Raw genomic sequence first — 18,826 nt, forward strand, 5'->3', positions numbered from 1 at the left:
GCCATCCGACTGGCTACGGATCCTTTGTGTGTTCAGCTCCACCGTCACACAGCAGAAATAACTGCATCTTCGCTAGCACTCCCGCCCCTCGGATTTCCGTCCTCCGGTCGACTGCTGAACACCTGCAACGTGCTCTAGTACCTACCGTGAACGCGTAATGCTCCCCGCAGCCGCTGATCTTCAGGCCACCAAGCTGATCTCCAACCCCTTTGGACAAAGAACTGCACCCATTGTGCGTGTTGTTGAGCGGCACTCTCGCCCTGCTCCCAGACGTCCGCTGCCCCCGGCCCTGTCTGTGACGATGAGATCGGATCGACGTCTGCGACGGACCTGTCAGCTTGTCGCAGGTTGATGACACCAGATGGCGTTGAGAGTCCCCGTCTCCATTCAACATGTCCACTTATGATTGTCAGCCCCGCAGCTGAGTCGCGCCCTGCACGCGCTCTTGCGCCTTCGTGATGCTTGCAACCACTTTTTCCAGCCTGTCGTGCCGTTGAAGAGGGCCCGCCTCACACCTCGCCTTCCCTTCTTTTTTCCATGCTTTGCTACCTATCCCTGACCCATGCTCAGGTCCACCTTGAACGTTATCCCATGTGGAGTAGTCAATCAAAAATAGATTGCCATTGACGTGCACGCCGTTGAAAGGGGATCGCCATTGATTTTTTTTGGATTTTTCAGATTCCCAATGCTAAGGCTCGTATACGATGACGTTTCATCTCCGAGTACGACCGCTAAGGAACCTGTCCACGGATCTCGGTGCATTGCATCTGCTTGAAGAACTTGTTGTCATCGTTTCTTGCAACCCACAGCTGCTAGAAAACGTTGAGCTGAGACTTTCGGATGTGTCAGTCTTTGATCCTGGTCTCCCCGGCCGGGCTTATTTGGTAGGTAGTGTGCAGTCCCTGCATTGCCCCTCGAGGATGAGCTCCCCTTTTGTCACAGCTTGGCAAACGTACTCAGAGCTCGCAGTGGGTTGTCCAGTGCTGGCCGCTCGTCTTGCTTTCCTTCCACCACCAACGTTGCATCTCTAGAGTTGCCGTTTCAGCAAACCACCAAACTTTGAAATGTAGCCCCATCCAAGTCTGGACTCGAGCGTGGCCCTTGTAGCATCACAGGTTGCGGTCAACCATCCGTACATGGATTCATGTACGTGTGGATTTCAATCATCTTGCGCTAATACATGTGCTCATCAAACATTCTCCTACACGCCAATGCCTACTATTTGTAGATCTGCAAAGTGTAGTTATGGGATGTTTAAATACCCCTGCCTATGATCCTTCTTTAGTAAGAAAATCGAAATCCTTCCAGGAGCTACACAGAAGGCCTGCATTGGAGCACAGCGATGACAAGTGACGAACGATTATGAATATCTTGCCAGTGACAACTAATCGCAGTCAATGCTTTCTGTCGTTTTCCAGGACAGCAATGTGTTAGTCGATCTATTCGGCCGTGCCTAACCTGTCCCTCGACTTACACCGCGAGTCTAGATGGTCTCTATGAACGCCTCAACTCCTTGCATCAAATCGACTCGACATCAACAGCCCTGGCCTGAATGTGGCTTCTACCTGTTCAAGAGTTCCTTGGCCGCGATGATCTCGGCCTCATCGTAGCCGGACTGTCCCTTTTTCTTATTCCCAAAGTCCCTGATGAACTCGCCCAGCTTCTTGGTCGCAATCTCATCCAACTTCTGTACGCTGGTAAGCGTTGGAACAGGCACGTCCTCGTCGTCCTGCTCGCTCCTCTTCTTGGACAGGGTCTGTGTGTCGGACAGCAGCGGCAGGAGCTTTGCTGCTACAATCTTGATGCCGTAGCAGCCTCGCAGATAGCCCTCGTTCAGCTCAAAGGCGCGGCAGAAGTGCTTCAGAGCCAGCGACAGCTCAGCAATCGACGGGGGGCTGCTAGATGCGGTGGACATGTAATGCAGTGAGGCAACGTGGGCGTGCGCACTCCAGCTGTTTGGCGCGGTCAACAAGACCTCCTCGGCGCAGTAGATGGCCTGTCCCCACGCCGCTTGGCCGGCGTACAGCTCCGACGCCTCGGCCCAGGCCTCGACGTCGGTCGGCGAGTTCTGCAGCAGGACGGTCACGGCTGTGATTGCATCGGCTGTGCGGCCGAGGCTCTTGAGGACGGCGACGCGGCGCTTGCGGATGCTCATGTTGGTGGGGTCGTCGCGCAGGATCTTCTCGTAGCCCTCGAAGACATTCTCCAGGTCGGCCGTGGTCTGCGCGGTCGCCTCGTTGTATATCCCCCGCAGCACCACGATGCGCTCGTTGCGCTCGCCGAAGCGGGCCTCCAGACGGGACAGGAGCTGCGCGGCGGCCTGCTCGTCGCCGGTGCGGAGGGCGGCGAGGAAGAGGTTCTCGTGGATGGCCCAGGCCTCGGGGGTCTCGCGCGAGAAGAGCAGCGACAGCGGCCACGGCAGCGACGAGGTGGGCGGGCTGGCGAGGATCAGCGGCGCCTTCTGCGAGAGGGCGAGGGCCGTGGGCGGGGGGATGCTGGCCGGCGGGGACAGCAGGTTTGCGGAGGCCATTGGGGCGGCTGTGTGCGGCGAGGGCGGCGGGCTGCGGAGGTGCACGGCGCGGACGTGTGTGTCGGTGGTGCACGGCGCGGTACGTCTGCAGCGGATGCGCGTGAATGCGGAGGTGGGCGACGTGGACCAAGCTCCCGCGACTGGCCTGCTGGCCTGGCGGCGCCGAACCGCCGGCGGGACGGGCATGGTCGTCGAACCGCTGCAGGGCACCTCCCGCGCTGCAGCGCCTCACCTCAGTGACCTCAGTGACCTCCCATTGCTGCCGCCAGCAAGAGCTTGGACATGCACTCGCCGTCCCCATGAACAGGCGCCCTGGCCCCGTCTCGACTGCCGCCGCCCGCCGCCCCGCCCCTCCTCGTCCGCTCCGCCCACGCCTCCCCCCGCCTCCCCCCCCCGGCCCGCAAGACTCGCCGTGAGCGCCCGCCGCCATGTTCGAGAAGTCGCTCTACGACCTCATCCGCGGCCTGCGCAACCACAAGGGCGCGGAGAGCGAGTACATCGCCGACAGCATCAAGGAATGCCGCCGCGAAATCCGCTCCAACGACATGGACCTCAAGTCGACCGCGCTGATGAAGCTCACGTACCTCGAGATGTTCGGCCACGACATGTCCTGGGCGTCCTTCAACGTGCTCGAGGTCATGTCCAGCCCCAAGTTCCGCCACAAGCGCACCGGCTACCTGGCGGCCGTGCAGAGCTTCCGCCGCGACACCGAGGTCCTGGTCCTCGCCGAGAACCAGCTCAAGAAGGACATTATGCTGCCCACGCCGCCCTTCATCTCGCTGCCGCTCGGCGCCATTCCGCACGTCATCAACCCGAGCATGGCCAACTCGGTGCTGTCCGACCTCATCCCGCGCCTGACCCACTCTAGCCCGCAGATCCGCAAGAAGACAGTCGTCACACTGTACCGCCTGGCGCTCGTGTATCCAGAGACGCTGCGCCCGGCATGGCCGAAGATCAAGGAGCGCCTGTTGGACGAGAACGAGGATCCAAGCGTGACGGCTGCCATTGTGAACGTGGTCTGTGAGCTGGGGTGGAGAAGGCCGCAGGACTTTCTCCCCCTGGCACCACGCCTGTTCGACCTGCTGGTCGAGGGCGGAAACAACTGGATGGCCATCAAGCTGATCAAACTTGTACGTGCCATCACACAACTTCTCGAACTCCGCTCATCTCTCCCTAGTTTGCAACCTTGACTCCCCTCGAGCCGCGACTCATCAAGAAGTTGCTGCCTCCATTGACCAAGATCATCCGTGAGACGTCGGCCATGTCTCTTCTTTATGAGTGCATCAGCGGCATAATACAGGGCGGTATCCTAGCTGCCGTGGAAGGCACTGCAGAAGGCGAAGAAGTAGCAAAGCTGTGCGTTGGCAAGCTACGAGGCATGATGGTCATAGAAGGCGATTCCAACTGTAAGCTCGAGATCAGGCAATGTACCACTTCAGAATTGCTTCTCACCAGCCGCAGTAAAATACGTTGCACTCCTGGCATTCGAGAAGATCGTTGGCTCGCATCCATACCTTGTCGGTCAACAACAGGACGTGATCCTGGAGTGTATTGACGATCCCGACATCTCCATACGGATGCGCGCCCTTGACCTCGTCGTCGGAATGGTCAATCCTGACAACCTCACAGCCATTGTTGGTCGTCTTATGCGCCAGCTCCGAAACGCACCCATAGCCACTGGAGTCGATGACTCAGAACACGATCGCCACAGGAACACTGCCATTGTCCCCTACGCAGACTCCGATGAGGAAGACGCGGAGGAGGCCCTTCCATCCCATGAGCAGACATCTGATCAGCCACCGCCGTTACCGGATGACTACAGAACTAACGTCATCCGAAGAATACTAGAAATGTGCTCGCGGGATACTTACAGCAACGTGGCCGACTTTGAGTGGTACATTGATGTACTGACCCAACTCGTCAGGGTTTCGCCTGCCACGAAGCATGCGTCGTCTGCAATAGACGAGAAAGATGGAGAAAACTCTGACGATGTAGGCGCTGGCATTGGGCATGAAATACAGAATGTTGCGGTTCGAGTCAGAAGCGTACGTCATGAGGCTGTCGACGCTGCGCAATCCTTAGTGCTCGTGGACCATAGAGACCGAATGTTCCCTACCTCGGGCAATGGTGGCCAAGGTGTATTGGAATACGCTGGCTGGCTCGTAGGAGAATATGCAACGTACCTCTCCCAGCCAGAACCCGTCATGACTTCACTATTGCATCCTTCGTCACTCCAGCTGTCATCGAGAACACTTGCTGTATACCTACAGGCAATTCCCAAGGTTTTTTCAAGCATAGCTGGTAACGAGCGGGTATCCTGGACCCCGGAACGAAAGACGCTCATGTCATTGTTGATGGCTCGCGTCATCCACTTCCTTGAGCCACTCTCGACACATCCTAGTCTCGAAGTCCAGGAGCGCGCAGTCGAATACCTTGAATTGTTGCGATTAGCAGCCGAAGCAGCTTCCGGAGCACCGACTGACACTGAGGGCGACTTCACAGAGCCACCACTTCTACTTACACAAGCCATACCCGCCCTTTTCTCTGGCGCGGAGCTCAACCCGGTCGCACCGGGTGCCCAGCGCAAAGTCCCTGTCCCAGAGGACCTCGACCTCGACACCCCCATCAACCCAAATCTGCACTCTCTTCTTTCTCAAGCCGAGCAGGAAGGCTTCGAAACAGAAGAAGATGACGTGTATGCTGCCTATAGCGAGCCAGTTGCCTCTTACACCAACTCTGAGCCTACTCCAGCTCCAGCAGCCGACCGTCTCGATGCTCCTCAAAGAGAACCAGCGTCTTATCAGAACGCCGTGGAAGAGGAGTATCTTGATCCGGACATCATAGCCCGCCGGAGAGCAGAACGAAGAGAACGCTACAAAGATGATCCATTCTACATCGACCCCGAAGGCGGCAGTGGCGCCGTCACACCGCTTAGCAAGATCGTTCGCGATGGAAACCAAGATGGTAATGATTTGGACATCGATTCGATACCAATCATGGACCTTGATCTTTCCACGAATAGCCGTCACGCATCCTCAGATAATATACCCCGTGCTCGCAGCCCTCGCAAGCCATTCCGCAGAGTGGAAATCATGGGAGACGAGACACTCGGCCCCGCATCGGAAGATGTCGACCGCGAAGATATCGTCGCGCCCAAAGCAACAAACACGCGTAACCAGAAATCGCTACTGCAGGTCGACAGCGCAGGTCTGGCATCTTTATCTCTCGAAGATGAGGGCACGAGTGCGAACCGTCGCCTTACTGCGCTGGAGATTGAGCGTAAGGAGCAAGAGGAAGCCGAGATGGCGCGTGCCCTGCAGGCTATCGAGCGATCGAGATTGGAAATGCAAAGGGCGAGTGAGCGGGTGGATTACACTGAGGGGAGTGTGGTTAAGAAGAAAAAGAAGAAGGTCAGAAGGGTTGCTGTTGAGGGTGATGAGGCGCAAGAAGCACAAGCTGTGGGGGAAGAAGAAGATGCGCAGCCACTTAAGAAAAAGAAAAAGAAGAAGGTCAAGCCCGAGGGTGAGACAGAGAAGGCAGACGACGTGCCTGAGGGAGAGGTGAAGAAAAAGAAGAAGAAGAAGAGAGTTGTAGTCATAGATGAAGGCGTGTAAGCGCGGGACGGCGGTTGTGTAGATGGAACTGGAATGAGAGAACATACGTTCGCAATATAAATTGCACACCCTTCTAGGTGGGCAACAGAAAAGCCAGCAAGCCCACCTTCTCTGGTCTTGCTACGGCTTCGTGAGCCTTCGCCTAATCTATGGATGAGTGCCATCTTGTGAAGCATCTCGGCACAAGTCTTGAATGAATGCACTTGAGATTGGACGAGCTCCGAACAGTTTAGCAGCACTAAGTAAGTACAATCAGCTTGGAAACCACAGATTGTCGTAATGCGAGCGGAATGTTGCAGCGCAACACGTATCACCAAGTGCATGAGTCTTGTTGCTATTGTGAGTAGCTCAAGGAGGATCAACACGCTATCCCGGACTAAACTCACAGTAAATTCAGTTCACGTGAAGGGTGTTGACGTCGTCGTGGCTCCACATAAATCGTACTTTCCAGTTCGGGAAAGATATCAGTCTTCCGTCGATAGCTGTGCAGCTTGAAGGTTGATCCATGGAAGATTGTGATGGCTGTCGTAAACGAACGCCATCACCCGTCGCCTTCAAGGATCAATGCCTACTGCGCCAATCGCAGAGTGCCACCGAGGCGATGGTGCATGAGATGGACTGGCCCGTGGGGACAGCGGCTCAAGCCTTTCCCAATGTGCGAGCCAAATATGGGATGCTGCATGAAGACGACTGCTTTAGGGTGCACTCGGGTTGTGTGTGTCCGGATCAGGCGAACTGCGCGAGGCTGGGACGGCGGACCGGCGGGGAGGATGGGACGACACGCTTATATCAGTAGATAGTGCCGGACGAGTCGGGCTTTGCAAGAATCGAATGGCTGAAAGCTTGAGCAGAGCTGGTTGGTTCTGTGCGCATTGCTCCGCTTTGTAGAAACGGTACAGGCTGGACTTTGTCGATTATGAGAGGCGCTGGACCGGATTCATGCACTACGCGCTGTTTGTACAGTGCGACTCAAGTGACTTCTTACAGTCTCTGGTACACTAGAGCAATAAGGAACTTGCTACAGCTGAATTCCGTTGTCAATTGCACACAGCAGCCCATTTCTGAGCGCCTGTCGCTGGAGCTCACCGGAATGGCACTCGGAACCAATTAAAACGCACGCACTGTCCTTCAAATTCACGTGATTGCACAAAGCTGTTCATTTCCAACGCTAACAACGTTTACCTTGGGTTCGCATGAGTTCCAGCGATCTACGGTATTCTGGTCGGACTTACCTCATGCGGCAAGTTACGTATAGGGTCAAACTAGAGCTTGTAGACTGACTCGTGTGGCTGGTGTACTGTAGGATGCATGTTTGACCGAGGCTGCTAAGTGGAGGCATGTGGATAGGTACTAGTACCTACCGACTTTCGTGGTGACGGGACCGAGCCTGCAGACAGCAATTGAGAACCGCAGATATCAACGGCAACTAGGCACTTTACAACAGCTCAGCTCGCATCGACCCACCTCCGTTCCAGCACCAAACAGTACTCCGGCCGCCGCACGCCATGTCTAAGCCCGTTTCTCAACCTCGGAAGAACCTGCGGAATACGTACATCGCGCCCAAAGCACCCTACCTTAGGCCCATCATCATCTGTGGCATCATCATGGCTCTTAGCTCGCGGCGCGAAGTCATCTCGCCCGGCTCGCCTCTTTACGACTACGTGCTGTCGCGACTCTCGGCGAATGGTCTCAAGTACGCATCTTGGGTACAGAGTGGGCTGTTCTACTTCCTATTTGGGGCGCATGCGGTTGAAACGGCAATTTTCACAAAAAGGTTGGCTCAGCATGGGGTTGAGGTCTCGAGCATTGGCTGGTGGCAGTGGATGGCGACGTGTTTTGTGGGAGGGAAATTCTGCTACGTGCATTTTGATCGGGAGGTGGGAAAGTTCGACTAGACGCGGAACGAAGACGTGGGGTGATGTCTATCAAAAGGTTCGGTCGCCGGCTCTCGTGCTACTTTATGGGGGCTTGCATATGGGACACAGTATCTGATACTTGATTGATCGATATCCAGGTCTTGTGTATGTGTATATGACATTTGACACACCGTACGCTACAATCCATAATAAAAGCCACATAAACGCCTGGTGCCCATGCTCTTACAAAGATACAAGATTCACGTCGCTCGTCAGCATCCCCAATCGGCTTGCTCCGGGCTCCACTACAGCTACTGCTTCTTCTGGGCGTTGGGCCCCATCTCCTTGCTAAAGGCAAAGTATGATACCTCCAGGCTGATCAGAGCCCGGATGCCCACGAGCAGAATCAGGAAGAGTGGGATGACGGCGGCAAAACCCATGAACAGGCCCGGTGTGAAGTACTGGTACCTCTCGAACAAGCCGCGGTCGTCACGAGTCGAGTTGGCACGCTTGTAGTGTGCGGCGGTGTCACGCTTGAGCTCCATCTGGATGTTGTCGGCAAAAGAGCTGTCCATTTCGTACTGGTACTGCTGGTCGGCCTGGAGCCGGGCTTTTGCCTGCGCTTCTGTGGGCGGGGTGGTGATGTAGACGACGGTGTAGTCTCGGGCGTCGGCGTACTTGGCAAGACTGTCTTCAAGGAATTGGTCTGTGGATATCAGTCGATGCATTGGGGGCACAGCGTCTGCCAAGCGTACCTTGCTGGGCCATGTACAGCAACCTGAGCGCCTTGGACGACGGGGGCGTGTCAAGCTTCACGCTCTTGACAGGCCCGCATTTGGCCTCCAGGTGCGCTGTGATGCCGGCGACGCTGATCCTGCCGACGACGTCGGGGACGGAGACAGTCGACTTGACGGCGTCGTGCTGAGCGGCCATGTACTGCGCCAGGCGAGGCGTGGAGCGGCCATCGGCGTAGTCAGCGGCGGAGACACCGTCCTGGTCGACGACGACGTAATTTTTGGTTGGACAGTCCTTCAGCGCGGCTAGCACATCGGCGGCGATGCTGTCCGCCTGGGCGATGGATGCGCCCGACGACTCCAGCAGCAGGCTGCTCACGTTAGCAGCGACACAAGGGACGGCGGCGGCGGAGCGTACTCGGCGGTGGAGAACAGGAAGAAAGGCGAGGTGTTGCTGAAGGCGAGTGCCTGCGACGCCAGCGCGAGGGCGCCAAACAGAGTCTTGGCCATGGTGTCGTCGGCTCGTGTATCGAGGTCGCCGTCGTGATGGCAGCTCTGCGCGATGCAGCCGTTGCGGCGACGGCGCGCTAGGCCCAAAGCGCGTGGATATGACGATGCCGTGGGATTTCGCATTTCGCCCATGGCGAACAGTCACAGAGCCGCTGCCGCCACTCACACCCGGACTCGCCTCGTGTGCTCGTGTGGCCGCTGCCTGCGACCGCCTGCGACCGCCTTCGACTCATACACAGCCGCTCCTTCCTGGACGAGCACCGCGCTGCACGCCACCTTCCTGCATCCGTCTTCGACTCATAATTAGACAGCCGCTCCTTCTTGAACAAGCACCGCGCTGCACCCCACCGCCTGCAGCCGACAACGCCTTCACTGCGAGCCCTTCTTTCCTGAACGAGCACCGCACTGCACGCCACCTGCGCGTCTCTTTCCCACGTTCACCAGGCCGCACAAAAAACCGAGCCTGCACTTTTCTTTGGCCTCTTCTTTGACCTCGCCTTTGGCCTTTTCTTTGGCTCTGCGTAGCCCGCCGTCGCCATCGCCACTACCAGGCGTCATTCTACACTCCGAAAGGGAAGCAGTGCCCACCTCGCAGTCCAGCATGGCGTCCATTGCAGCCACACCAGCGCCCGTAAGCACCGCTGAGGGACCGGACGGCGCCTCACGGGGCAGGAGAACGCGCAATCGCACGCGCAATCGCGCACAAGCTGCGGCCTTGGAACCGCACGACCAGGCACAGCCCAGCGGGGAGCCACAGTCACAGAGAGGCGGAAGGAGTGGCCGGGGCCGAGGCCGCGGTCGGGGAGGGCCCTCTCTGGTGCCTTCACAGGTCCTCCAGTCCATGCCTAGCGAGTCCGTGGGTTCTGCGCCTACACCGGCAAGAAGGGGACCCCGGGGCAGAGGTGGGCCGGGAAGAGGTGGCGCGCAGAGGTTCCCTCAGCGCACCGCTGCCGGTGGTCGCCAGTTTGGCGGTCAGTTGACCGCGGAAGACGACGCTGACTCTGCAGTGTCTGCAAGCTTGCAAGCAGATGCCCCCGAGTTCGAACCAGGGAGACCACTGGTTGGCCGCAAGCCACGAGCGCCAAAAGACAAACAACCCCAACTACCAAAGTCGACCGCAGCAGACATCGCCACGAGAACGCACCAAGACATCGACAATGGCCACTACGAATGCGCTATCTGCACCGAAAACATCAAGCGACGCTCAAAGGGTGTGTGGTCGTGTCGGACATGTTGGACAGTCTTTCATCTGGGGTGTATAAAGAAATGGTCGACCAACGAGGGCTCAGCCGCTGCTCGTCAGCAGGCTCAGGACGGCGAAGCACCACCACCGCGGCAGTGGCGCTGCCCCGGCTGCAATCTACCCAAAGATGTCCTCCCGAAGAACTTTTCGTGTTGGTGCGAGAAAGAGCTCGACCCAAGACCGGTTACAGGCCTACCACCATTCTCTTGCGGACAGACCTGTTCACGACCCAGAATCCTACCGAAGAAATGCCCCCACCCATGTGGCATGACCTGCCACGCTGGCCCTTGCCCACCTTGCTCCTTGATGGGTCCTACACAGCACTGCTTCTGTGGCACCAAGTCTATTACTCGCCGCTGTGTTGACACAGACTATGAGCACGGCTGGAGCTGTGGTGAGAGCTGTGGCGAGCTGATGGCTTGTGGAGAGCACCGCTGTAATCGTCCCTGCCACGAAGGTCCCTGCGGAGCTTGTCATGTTCGCGTGCCTGCACGTTGCTACTGCGGTCAGGTGCAGAAGGACGTCATGTGCTGTGATCAAGAGGAAGCGAAGCACAGCCGGCAGCGTCATACTGCGGCGGACGGTGCTAGCACGGTTGAAGAGTGGACTGGGTTGTTCGGGTGCCCTAGCACCTGCGGTCGTCTTTTCGATTGTGGAAAACATGCTTGTGAGCAGACGTGCCATCGACAGAACGCTGATTCCGCCCACTGTCCGCAATCCCCCGATATTGTCACACACTGTCCCTGCGGCAAGACCCGTTTGACAGAGATCTCGAACGTTCGTCGAGAGTCCTGCGAGGATCCAGTACCGAACTGCCTGAAACCATGCAACAATACTCTTGATTGCGGCCACAAGTGTAAGCAACCGTGCCATCAAGGCGAATGTAGGCCCTGTATGGAGACTATCACCATCGCATGTAGATGTGGGCGCAACACCTTTTCCACAATATGTCACCAGGGGACCGAAGAAGCACCACAGTGCATGCGAATATGCCGTGTTGCACTCAATTGCGGACGGCATGAATGTGGCGAGCACTGCTGCTCCGGCGAGCGTAGAGCAGCCGAGCGACAGGCAAATCGAAGGAAGCCACGTCCTCTAGACTCAGCAGCCCAACGGCCAGGCGACAATTTCGAAGCGGAGCATATTTGTACGCGATCCTGCGGTCGCCAGCTGAAATGCGGTAACCCAGAACATCGCTGCCAAGAACTTTGCCACAAAGGTCCTTGCGGCACTTGTCGGGACGCAATTTTTGACGAGATTAGTTGCAATTGTGGACGCACTGTGCTGCAGCCTCCGCTTCCCTGTGGAACTCGCCCTCCCCTGTGCCGCTTCTCATGCGAGCGACCGAAGAGTTGTGGCCACCCACAAGTTGGCCACACGTGTCATGGTGATGAAGAGGATTGTCCTAAATGCCCCTACTTGACGACCAAATCTTGCATGTGTGGCAAGAACGTCATCAAGAACCAGCCTTGCTGGCTCAACGAAGTTCGCTGTGGCGAGGTTTGTGGACGCACTTTGAAGTGTGGTATCCACAAGTGCCAGAAGCAATGCCATCGCGGCGGCGAGTGCGAAGAGCCCTGCAAGCAGACCTGTGGAAAGGAACTCGGCGTCTGTGGCCACCCTGACATGGCGCCCTGTCATTTCCCGCAGCCTTGCAAGGAAGACAAGCCATGTCAACACAAGATCATAATCACTTGTGAATGCCAGAGAATCAAGCAAGAGACAAAGTGCAATGCTTCGAAGTCTGGCGCAGGCAACCACACCAAGTCTTTGAAGTGTGATGAAGAATGCGCACGTCTCGAGCGCAATCGCAAGCTTGCATTGGCACTTAATGTCGATCCAGCACATGAGACGGATCATGTTCCCTATTCTGATATCACACTGAACCACTACATGGAACACTCGACCTGGGCAGCTACTCACGAGAAGCGACTGAGACTATTCGCTGCGGATGAGGACGAGAGGCGACTCAGATTCAACCCCATGTCAAAACATCAACGTAAATTCATCCACTATCTTGCGGAGGACTTCGGCTTTGATACAGAGAGCATGGATCCCGAACCTCATCGCCATGTTGCGGTCTTCAAAACGCCAAAGTTTGTTATGGCTCCGATGAAGACCCTTGCGGAATGTGCAAGATCGCGCCAGGTCCAGCGCCCCATATCCGCAGCACCAGCAGCCGCTCCACTTCGACCGAAACCAAGCAATACTACCGGGGATCCTTACAACTCTTTCCTGATCTTGAACCCACGTTTTGCTCTCACGATCGAAGAAGTCAGCATGTGCGTCAAGAACGTCCTTCCTCAGACGAACTTCCCCCTTGAATTCGAGATCAGCTTCCTACCAAGTGAGGCCGTTGCACTCAAACCACCTCTAGCTGCTCGCCTGAATATTCCTGAGCGTGAAATCCAGACGATGCTGGAGTCTGTGAAGACTCCCTTGACGCAGGCACTCGCTACGCACAAGGTTGGTTCTTTGCAACTGGCTCGCACGGATGCTTCACTCAATATATTACGCAAGGAGTCAGATATTGGTCCAGGCTCAGGTTGGAGTCAAGTCGCAGCATCAAGAGGGATCCCATCGCGCCAAGTACAGAAGAGCACGCCCTTCGGAAACAAGGGTGGTTTTGCTGTGTTGAGTCTAAGCAGTAAGAAGAAGAAGGACAATCCGCTTCCTGTAGTAGACGACTGGGAGGCAGCCGAGGAAGAGGAAGAGGAAAAAGAAGAGAAGGGCAAGGCCAGTGGTGCCAACAGCGGAACAATCAGCGAGGATGATGGCGGACCTTCGCGTCCGAGAAGCAGGGGTCTCGCCAAGGCGTCCGCTGACGAACCACTCATATCCACCAAGCCTGGTGAGCTGTTGGGACGTTGGTCTGATTTGGATGAATAGTATACACTGCCTGTTCAGCGTCGACGTGAGATATAGCCCACGGGTATAGCAGTTTAAAGAATCCATGTGACACGCTCGCCCAATCAATACCCAATCTCGGACATGGTGACATCCTCCACGAAATGCTTCTCCCGATAGCCCTTTGTCCACCATAGATACCACGGAACGACGTTCATCTTGATCCGATGCCCTAGCCACCCGACCTCTTGCGCCGTCTTGACCACACTCTGGCTTTCATCCCACGCTGTCTCGATCCTGGCGCGCCGCAATGTTTCATACGCATCGAAGGCCTGTTTTACCGGTGTTCCATCACTCCCGTTTTGACTCTTCTCCATCCATCTCGCCAACACGCGAGCAAAGAGCACTCCGTCTTCAAATACAATCCCTGTACTCTCTCCTTGCGGCGGCATAGCGTGCGCAGAATCACCTATTAGCATAACCCTCTTAGTCGCCCACTTTCCATGCTTCGACAGCGTAAAAACTGGCCACAAGTACAAGTCCTGCGCTCCCTCGATCCACTCTCCAATCGCTGGTTCTTTTGCCCCTGCAAATCGTTTCGACATTTCCAAACGCGTCCTCTCTGCGTCCGCTCCTCGTGCTTTCCACCCGTCCCTGGACTGCAAGCTGTCATCTGGAACCTGCATCAGTGCGCCAACGTAGATCGAGTTCCTTTCCGCATTGTGAAAGGAGGTCAGCAGCATGCCACCCTGCGCGAAGTTCATGCCAGAGGCCTCGAAGTGCGGTGTTTGATGGGATTTGAGAGGAGCAAACCCAAAAGCGTTGCAAATTCCAGAGTAGGTTGCTGTGCGAGAGGGCTCGACATGGGTGAGCCTTGTCACGGAATGTATGCCGTCGCAGCCGACTAAGATGTCCGAGGTGGATGAAGTGCCGTCGGCGAAGGTGAGCGTGACGTCTGTCTCTGTCTCGTGGATCTTAGTTGTCTTTCTTCCGCATGTGATGATTATGTTGGGATGTTTCTCTATCGCCGCGAGAACACCCTTGAGAGCCTCGCCTCTTGTTATGCGAAGCGCTGTGAAGGGTGGTGTGCCGAGTCCTTTGCCATCTGGACCACGAAAACTGGACTCGGCAATCTTGGTACCGGAGTAGATATCGAAGACCTCAACGGCACAGCACTCAACGCCATAGCTGGACGAGCGAATTTCCTGGAGAGCGCCCAGGTGGGAAAGTAGGCGCAGGGCGTTGGGCGTGAGGTTTACGGCACCACCGATTGTTGCGGGCTGAGGTCGAATCTCGAAGATCGTAATCAGGGGAGGTGGAGAGTTTATCGGAGCGAACTTTGTCAACGAAAGAGCTGTCGTCAGACCGGCTATGCCCCCGCCCAAAATGGTTATGCGCAGAGGTTTAGAGTCGGACATGCTACCTGATGAGTATTTACAATTCTCAATATATACCGAGGACACTGTCAACAGGCCCTTCCTAGAATATAAAATGTCTCAAAACGCCTTGCTTTAGCTTCAGATTATGTATCTGGGAAACTGTCTATGGTGGTGGACCTGCTAGATACCTTCGGCAAAGTTGGGGAACCGTTCGTGCAACCTTACCTACCAACCCGAACATCGGCATGTAGTAAGCCCTAACATGTGTTTCTCCGGCAGCCTAATCTTAGATATCTTAGGAACCAGCATCTCCCATTTATACGTTAAGTGGGAAAGTGGATGACATGATGATACCACACTCGGACTGGCATCTCACCGCCGGAGATGACACTATGTAGGTACCGAAGCTGGGGCGCGTTCAGAGTTCGGCAATTGACTCGCAACCGAGTACTGTTATGACGAATGACGATGAATCCACCCTATGGAAGCTTCTAAATCACGCGAATTTACATCCTCGTCCAGTATGTATGGTAGCTGGAGCCTTCAGCGCCGTTTTGTCGCACCCAATCAGATATTGAGGCTCGAGAGTTGATTTACTCCAACTCTCATCTCATTGCTAACACATCCTATCGCCCATCATTAGGCTGTGAGAACCCGTCATCTTCATTTGAACTTCCGTCTCGAGATGGCAATAAAACTGACTTTGAACCTACTTAGGTATATGGGTCTTCTCGATGTTCTGCTTCGGTCCCCAATTTGCGGGGTCCCGGGAGGCAGCTATATGTATGGGAACCTGAGTGCATCAACAACAAGCGGACACTAAGCTTCGCCATCATGTCAAGGATCAATCCGATGGACGTACTTGCTGTAAGGAATGTTATTTCACGATACTGCGAGGCCTTAGACACAAAAGATTTTACGCTCCTCGAGAGCGTTTTTACGCAAGATGTCAGCGCAGAGTACCCGTTCAACTCAGATCTGCAGGGGGTCAAAGCAGTCGCGACGGCAATTAGAGCTCGGTAATAAGGGTTAAAACGAACTTTTGTGAGACCACACTCTGATCTTGTGCAGTCTAGGGCCTGTTCGAACTCACCACAGTCTCACAACGCAAAGGATCGTCTTTGAAGACACTGGCAAGGTCGCGCATGCTGTCACTTATTTTCAAGGTGCACATTTTGGACAAGGACCACACGAGGGCAAGCTACTCTGTGCGTACGGAAGGTACATTGATGATCTAGTGCTTCGTCAAGGTGGCGATGAGGGCGTGCCTGGTGCAAGTGGCCTCTGGAGAATTGAACGGCGGAAGGTAGCCTTCACTCAGCGAATAGGAGACGAAAGGATCATGTCTGAGCATGGTGATTAGGAGGGTCCGGAAGGAGATGCATCGCAGGATCTGGGAGGAAAGATTACAAGAGCCGTGAGATGGCCTAGCTGGCTGGGTGGTGCCAATGTGTCGTCACTCGCACTTGCTCTTCCCTTCAAATGCTGTACCTGCCCCATTCTCTATCCTCCGACAGTTGAAGTTTATGACAAGAACGTCTTTGGCATTGCTCCTCATGCTGCGTCGCCCATCTCACGTCAGCTGGGTCGTTGACCGCTCTCACAGACCCTGACACAGGCGCCCTGTTGCATCTTCAGACGAGCAAAAGTTTCGGCTTGGTCCAGCTCTGTGGCCTACCGTTGAGAGATGTTCCGCCATAAGTGGCATGAGTCATGGATTCTGAGGTAGTCAATATTGAGCTTGTAAAGACTCATGCACGACACCCGAATGAGAAGAACTTCATTACAGCCCGTGACATATACACATGTTCTCTATGTTCCGTATTGAGACTCAAAGGACATCGGGTATCAGCCCCGTTAGCTGCCAATCATCGTTGGCTGTAGTGCAGAGCGCCGAAAGGATACCATGAACGCCGTAGCGATGCCATTCATCCATCATGACATTGTCTATCACTGATCCCGGTAGGTCCACTACTCAGCAAACTCGACCATCAAGCTGGCACCCTTCAACCCGGCAGCCTCGACTGTCTCGTCCAGATGCTCGATGAAGTTCTTGCCCATGAAAACTAGATCGAATTCGACGCCCTGTTTTCCGTCCCACGGGGCATCGCTCTTGATCCATTCATATATACGTCGAACAGGATCCAACAGGTTGAATCGCCGAACGAGGGGGCGTCCTGTAGGTCCACGAAACTGGATACGTGTGGTAATCTTAGGATCTGTGACGGTCGGTTCTGTGTGTGGTGCATGTGAGGAAATGGAAGCGAACAAGGGGTTAGTTGCGCTCGCAGGCTCTTCGTCTATGAGTGCAGCGACTGGTGTTGAAGCAGTTGCCTGTGCAGGTGACGTCGCACGAGCCTTGCCTTTTCCTTCATCTTTTGTGAGCGCGTCAGGATCGGCGTCTTTGGGCCCCTCGTTACCGCTGCCGCCGTTGTCCATGCTGTTCTGCAATGCCCATTCCAGCTGTTCGTCTTCTGTCATGCGGTTGACATCAACCTTCTTGTTCTCCGGCTTGCGCTTGGCCACGGGATTCTTCACGTTGACGTTTAGACTATAGCGATCAAGGAACTCGTGAAGCTGCGCGTGGAACTCGACGGGTCTAGGGAGTGGCGGACCAGACCAGACTTTGACTTGTTCTCCTGTTCGAGGATCAACAATGGCGATGTGTGGGTATGCGTCGGAACTATCGCGAGCATGGAAGTAGTAGTTGACGTATTGCTGGCCGCGGGGGTCGTCTTTTGCGTATTGCATAAAGATGAAGTTCTCGCGTACAGTCGCCTTGATGTCCTCGTGCTTCCAAATGTCTCGATTGAGGAGCTGGCAATCAAAGATGGCGGAATCTTGGATGTTGACAATGAGCCACTTTTCCTCCTCCTTGCCCATATCTCGCGCTTTCTCCCATGATCCCTGGTACATGAGTTCAAAAGGAGGCCGGAACAGCTCTGCCAACATGTTCATCTTTGCACTCTGCTCGGACGCGCCTCCGGTCGATGTCGCAAGCTCACGGCGCCTGGCTTCTGCGTCGGCTGAGTCATCCCACACGGAGGATCGCTGATTGAAGATGCCCGCTCGACCTGCAGATCAGGCGTTAGTCTTGTGTACAGTGGCGGAGCCATCGCTGTCGGGGACATACCTCGTTGGCGACGTGCCAGCTGCTCCTGCACCATGGCATCGATGTCGTCGTCTGGGTCGCCGGGGGCCCAATTCGAACCAGGACCGACCAATGTCTCCTGTGTTCGCTGTATGGGTGCGCGGACCTCATCCTGAGGCTGTCGCGCGCCACCGCCGCCGTAGTCTTCTTCCTGCAGCCGCCGGGCCAGCTCCTCGTCGCTCTCGAGATTCGAGGGCACGGGCGGAGTGTCTGTGTGCGCAGGCGGGTGGAAATCAGACATGTCGTCGTCTGAGTCGACCTGCACAGGATTCTGGGCGGAGGTGGCGGGCGGCGGGGCGCTCGACGTTGGCGCGGGCCCGAAGTCGAGATTCGGGCTGTCGAAGAACAGCTGGATGGCCTGCTCGAGGTTGTTGTCGGTCAGGCGCAGATACTGGGCGGCCTTGTCCGGGTCACACGAGGTGATGCTGACAAAGTTGAGCACATTCTCCTCGTCCATGGCGGCGGTTGCTCGTGGACTGGTGCGTGGCAGAGGGGGCGTGGCAGAGGGGCCGCAGACAGCCTGGGACAAGCACTGCTCTGGCGGGGTAGCGCTTTCACTACGCGAGGGCCGGTCGAGGTCGGGCGAGGCCGGTGCGCAGGGCGCTGGCTGCTGGCTGCTGGCTGCTGGTCGCTCGCGGCGCTCTCACTCGGGCTGCACCGTCGGCGGCGTAGACGCGGCAGGCGCACCGTCAGCGAGTGGCGGTCAGGACGGCGGCGGGCGGCGATGGCAGGCGGGCGGCTGTGGTGGATGGATGACGCAGCGCAGCGCGGTGGAGAGCGGAGCAGGCAGCGGCGGGCGCGGGGCGGGCGTGTGCGAGTGCGGGCGCAGAGGTGGCAGCAGGCAGGCGCGGTCGACGTTGCCAGAAGCAATTGGAAGCACGCGCCGGATTGTTTGCCAGGCAGCGCCGTGACGCACTTCATCAGGGCAAACGGGCCCGTGCCACCCCGGCCATTCACCGCAG

The 18,826-nt window shown here is 56.3% G+C and overlaps 8 protein-coding genes across 8 annotated transcripts; 4 read left to right on the top strand and 4 right to left on the bottom strand.

The window, feature by feature from the left end:
* Positions 1-1,561: 1,561 nt before the first annotated feature.
* Positions 1,562-2,530, bottom strand: C7974DRAFT_437977 (uncharacterized protein; the record flags this gene model as incomplete). The annotated part of the gene is made up of 1 exon (XM_046145229.1): positions 1,562-2,530. One exon carries the CDS (start codon positions 2,528-2,530, stop codon positions 1,562-1,564), a length of 969 nt encoding a protein of 322 aa, XP_045991574.1.
* A 545-nt stretch (positions 2,531-3,075) lies between these two features.
* On the top strand, positions 3,076-6,144 carry C7974DRAFT_322743 (adaptin N terminal region-domain-containing protein; the record flags this gene model as incomplete). The annotated part of the gene is made up of 3 exons (XM_046138870.1): positions 3,076-3,660; positions 3,708-3,936; positions 3,992-6,144. 3 exons carry the CDS (start codon positions 3,076-3,078, stop codon positions 6,142-6,144), a joined length of 2,967 nt encoding a protein of 988 aa, XP_045991575.1.
* A 1,154-nt stretch (positions 6,145-7,298) lies between these two features.
* Positions 7,299-8,175, top strand: C7974DRAFT_84164 (uncharacterized protein). Its single transcript, XM_046147355.1, has one exon. The coding sequence runs from the start codon at positions 7,650-7,652 to the stop codon at positions 8,037-8,039; it is 390 nt and encodes a 129-aa protein (XP_045991576.1). The 5' UTR covers positions 7,299-7,649; the 3' UTR covers positions 8,040-8,175.
* Positions 8,176-8,311: 136 nt separating this feature from the next.
* On the bottom strand, positions 8,312-9,244 carry C7974DRAFT_322519 (BIG/ATPase V1 complex, subunit S1; the record flags this gene model as incomplete). Its single annotated transcript, XM_046138863.1, has 3 exons — positions 8,312-8,706; positions 8,756-9,105; positions 9,153-9,244. The coding sequence occupies 3 exons, from the start codon at positions 9,242-9,244 to the stop codon at positions 8,312-8,314; spliced, it is 837 nt and encodes a 278-aa protein (XP_045991577.1).
* Positions 9,245-9,610: 366 nt separating this feature from the next.
* On the top strand, positions 9,611-13,562 carry C7974DRAFT_84234 (uncharacterized protein). The gene has a single exon (XM_046147358.1). It carries the CDS (start codon positions 9,846-9,848, stop codon positions 13,374-13,376), a length of 3,531 nt encoding a protein of 1,176 aa, XP_045991578.1. The 5' UTR covers positions 9,611-9,845; the 3' UTR covers positions 13,377-13,562.
* C7974DRAFT_84178 (uncharacterized protein) lies at positions 13,418-15,018 on the bottom strand. Its single transcript, XM_046147357.1, has one exon. The coding sequence runs from the start codon at positions 14,750-14,752 to the stop codon at positions 13,460-13,462; it is 1,293 nt and encodes a 430-aa protein (XP_045991579.1). The 5' UTR covers positions 14,753-15,018; the 3' UTR covers positions 13,418-13,459.
* A 529-nt stretch (positions 15,019-15,547) lies between these two features.
* On the top strand, positions 15,548-16,076 carry C7974DRAFT_323040 (uncharacterized protein; the record flags this gene model as incomplete). The annotated part of the gene is made up of 2 exons (XM_046138879.1): positions 15,548-15,732; positions 15,785-16,076. The coding sequence occupies 2 exons, from the start codon at positions 15,548-15,550 to the stop codon at positions 16,074-16,076; spliced, it is 477 nt and encodes a 158-aa protein (XP_045991580.1).
* Positions 16,077-16,640: 564 nt separating this feature from the next.
* Positions 16,641-18,454, bottom strand: C7974DRAFT_84175 (uncharacterized protein). Its single transcript, XM_046147356.1, has 2 exons — positions 17,847-18,454; positions 16,641-17,787 (listed from the first exon to the last, which is right to left on the bottom strand). Exons 1-2 carry the CDS (start codon positions 18,319-18,321, stop codon positions 16,685-16,687), a joined length of 1,578 nt encoding a protein of 525 aa, XP_045991581.1. The 5' UTR covers positions 18,322-18,454; the 3' UTR covers positions 16,641-16,684.
* Between the last annotated feature and the right edge of the window lie 372 nt (positions 18,455-18,826).

The sequence above is a fragment of the Boeremia exigua genome (assembly GCF_020726555.1).
Source record: "Boeremia exigua strain MPI-SDFR-AT-0100 chromosome Unknown C7974scaffold_15, whole genome shotgun sequence".
Lineage (NCBI taxonomy): Eukaryota > Fungi > Ascomycota > Dothideomycetes > Pleosporales > Didymellaceae > Boeremia > Boeremia exigua.

Bases quoted from the DNA above. Each gene is read 5' to 3' on its own strand.
- C7974DRAFT_84164 (XM_046147355.1), top strand. From the start codon at position 7,650: ATGTCTAAGCCCGTTTCTCAACCTCGGAAGAACCTGCGGAATACGTAC.
- C7974DRAFT_84234 (XM_046147358.1), top strand. From the start codon at position 9,846: ATGGCGTCCATTGCAGCCACACCAGCGCCCGTAAGCACCGCTGAGGGA.
- C7974DRAFT_84178 (XM_046147357.1), bottom strand. From the start codon at position 14,752: ATGTCCGACTCTAAACCTCTGCGCATAACCATTTTGGGCGGGGGCATA.
- C7974DRAFT_84175 (XM_046147356.1), bottom strand. From the start codon at position 18,321: ATGGACGAGGAGAATGTGCTCAACTTTGTCAGCATCACCTCGTGTGAC. The intron at 17,788-17,846 runs GTATGTCCCCGA...CCTGATCTGCAG, and splicing joins GCTGGCACGTCGCCAACGAG to GTCGAGCGGGCATCTTCAAT.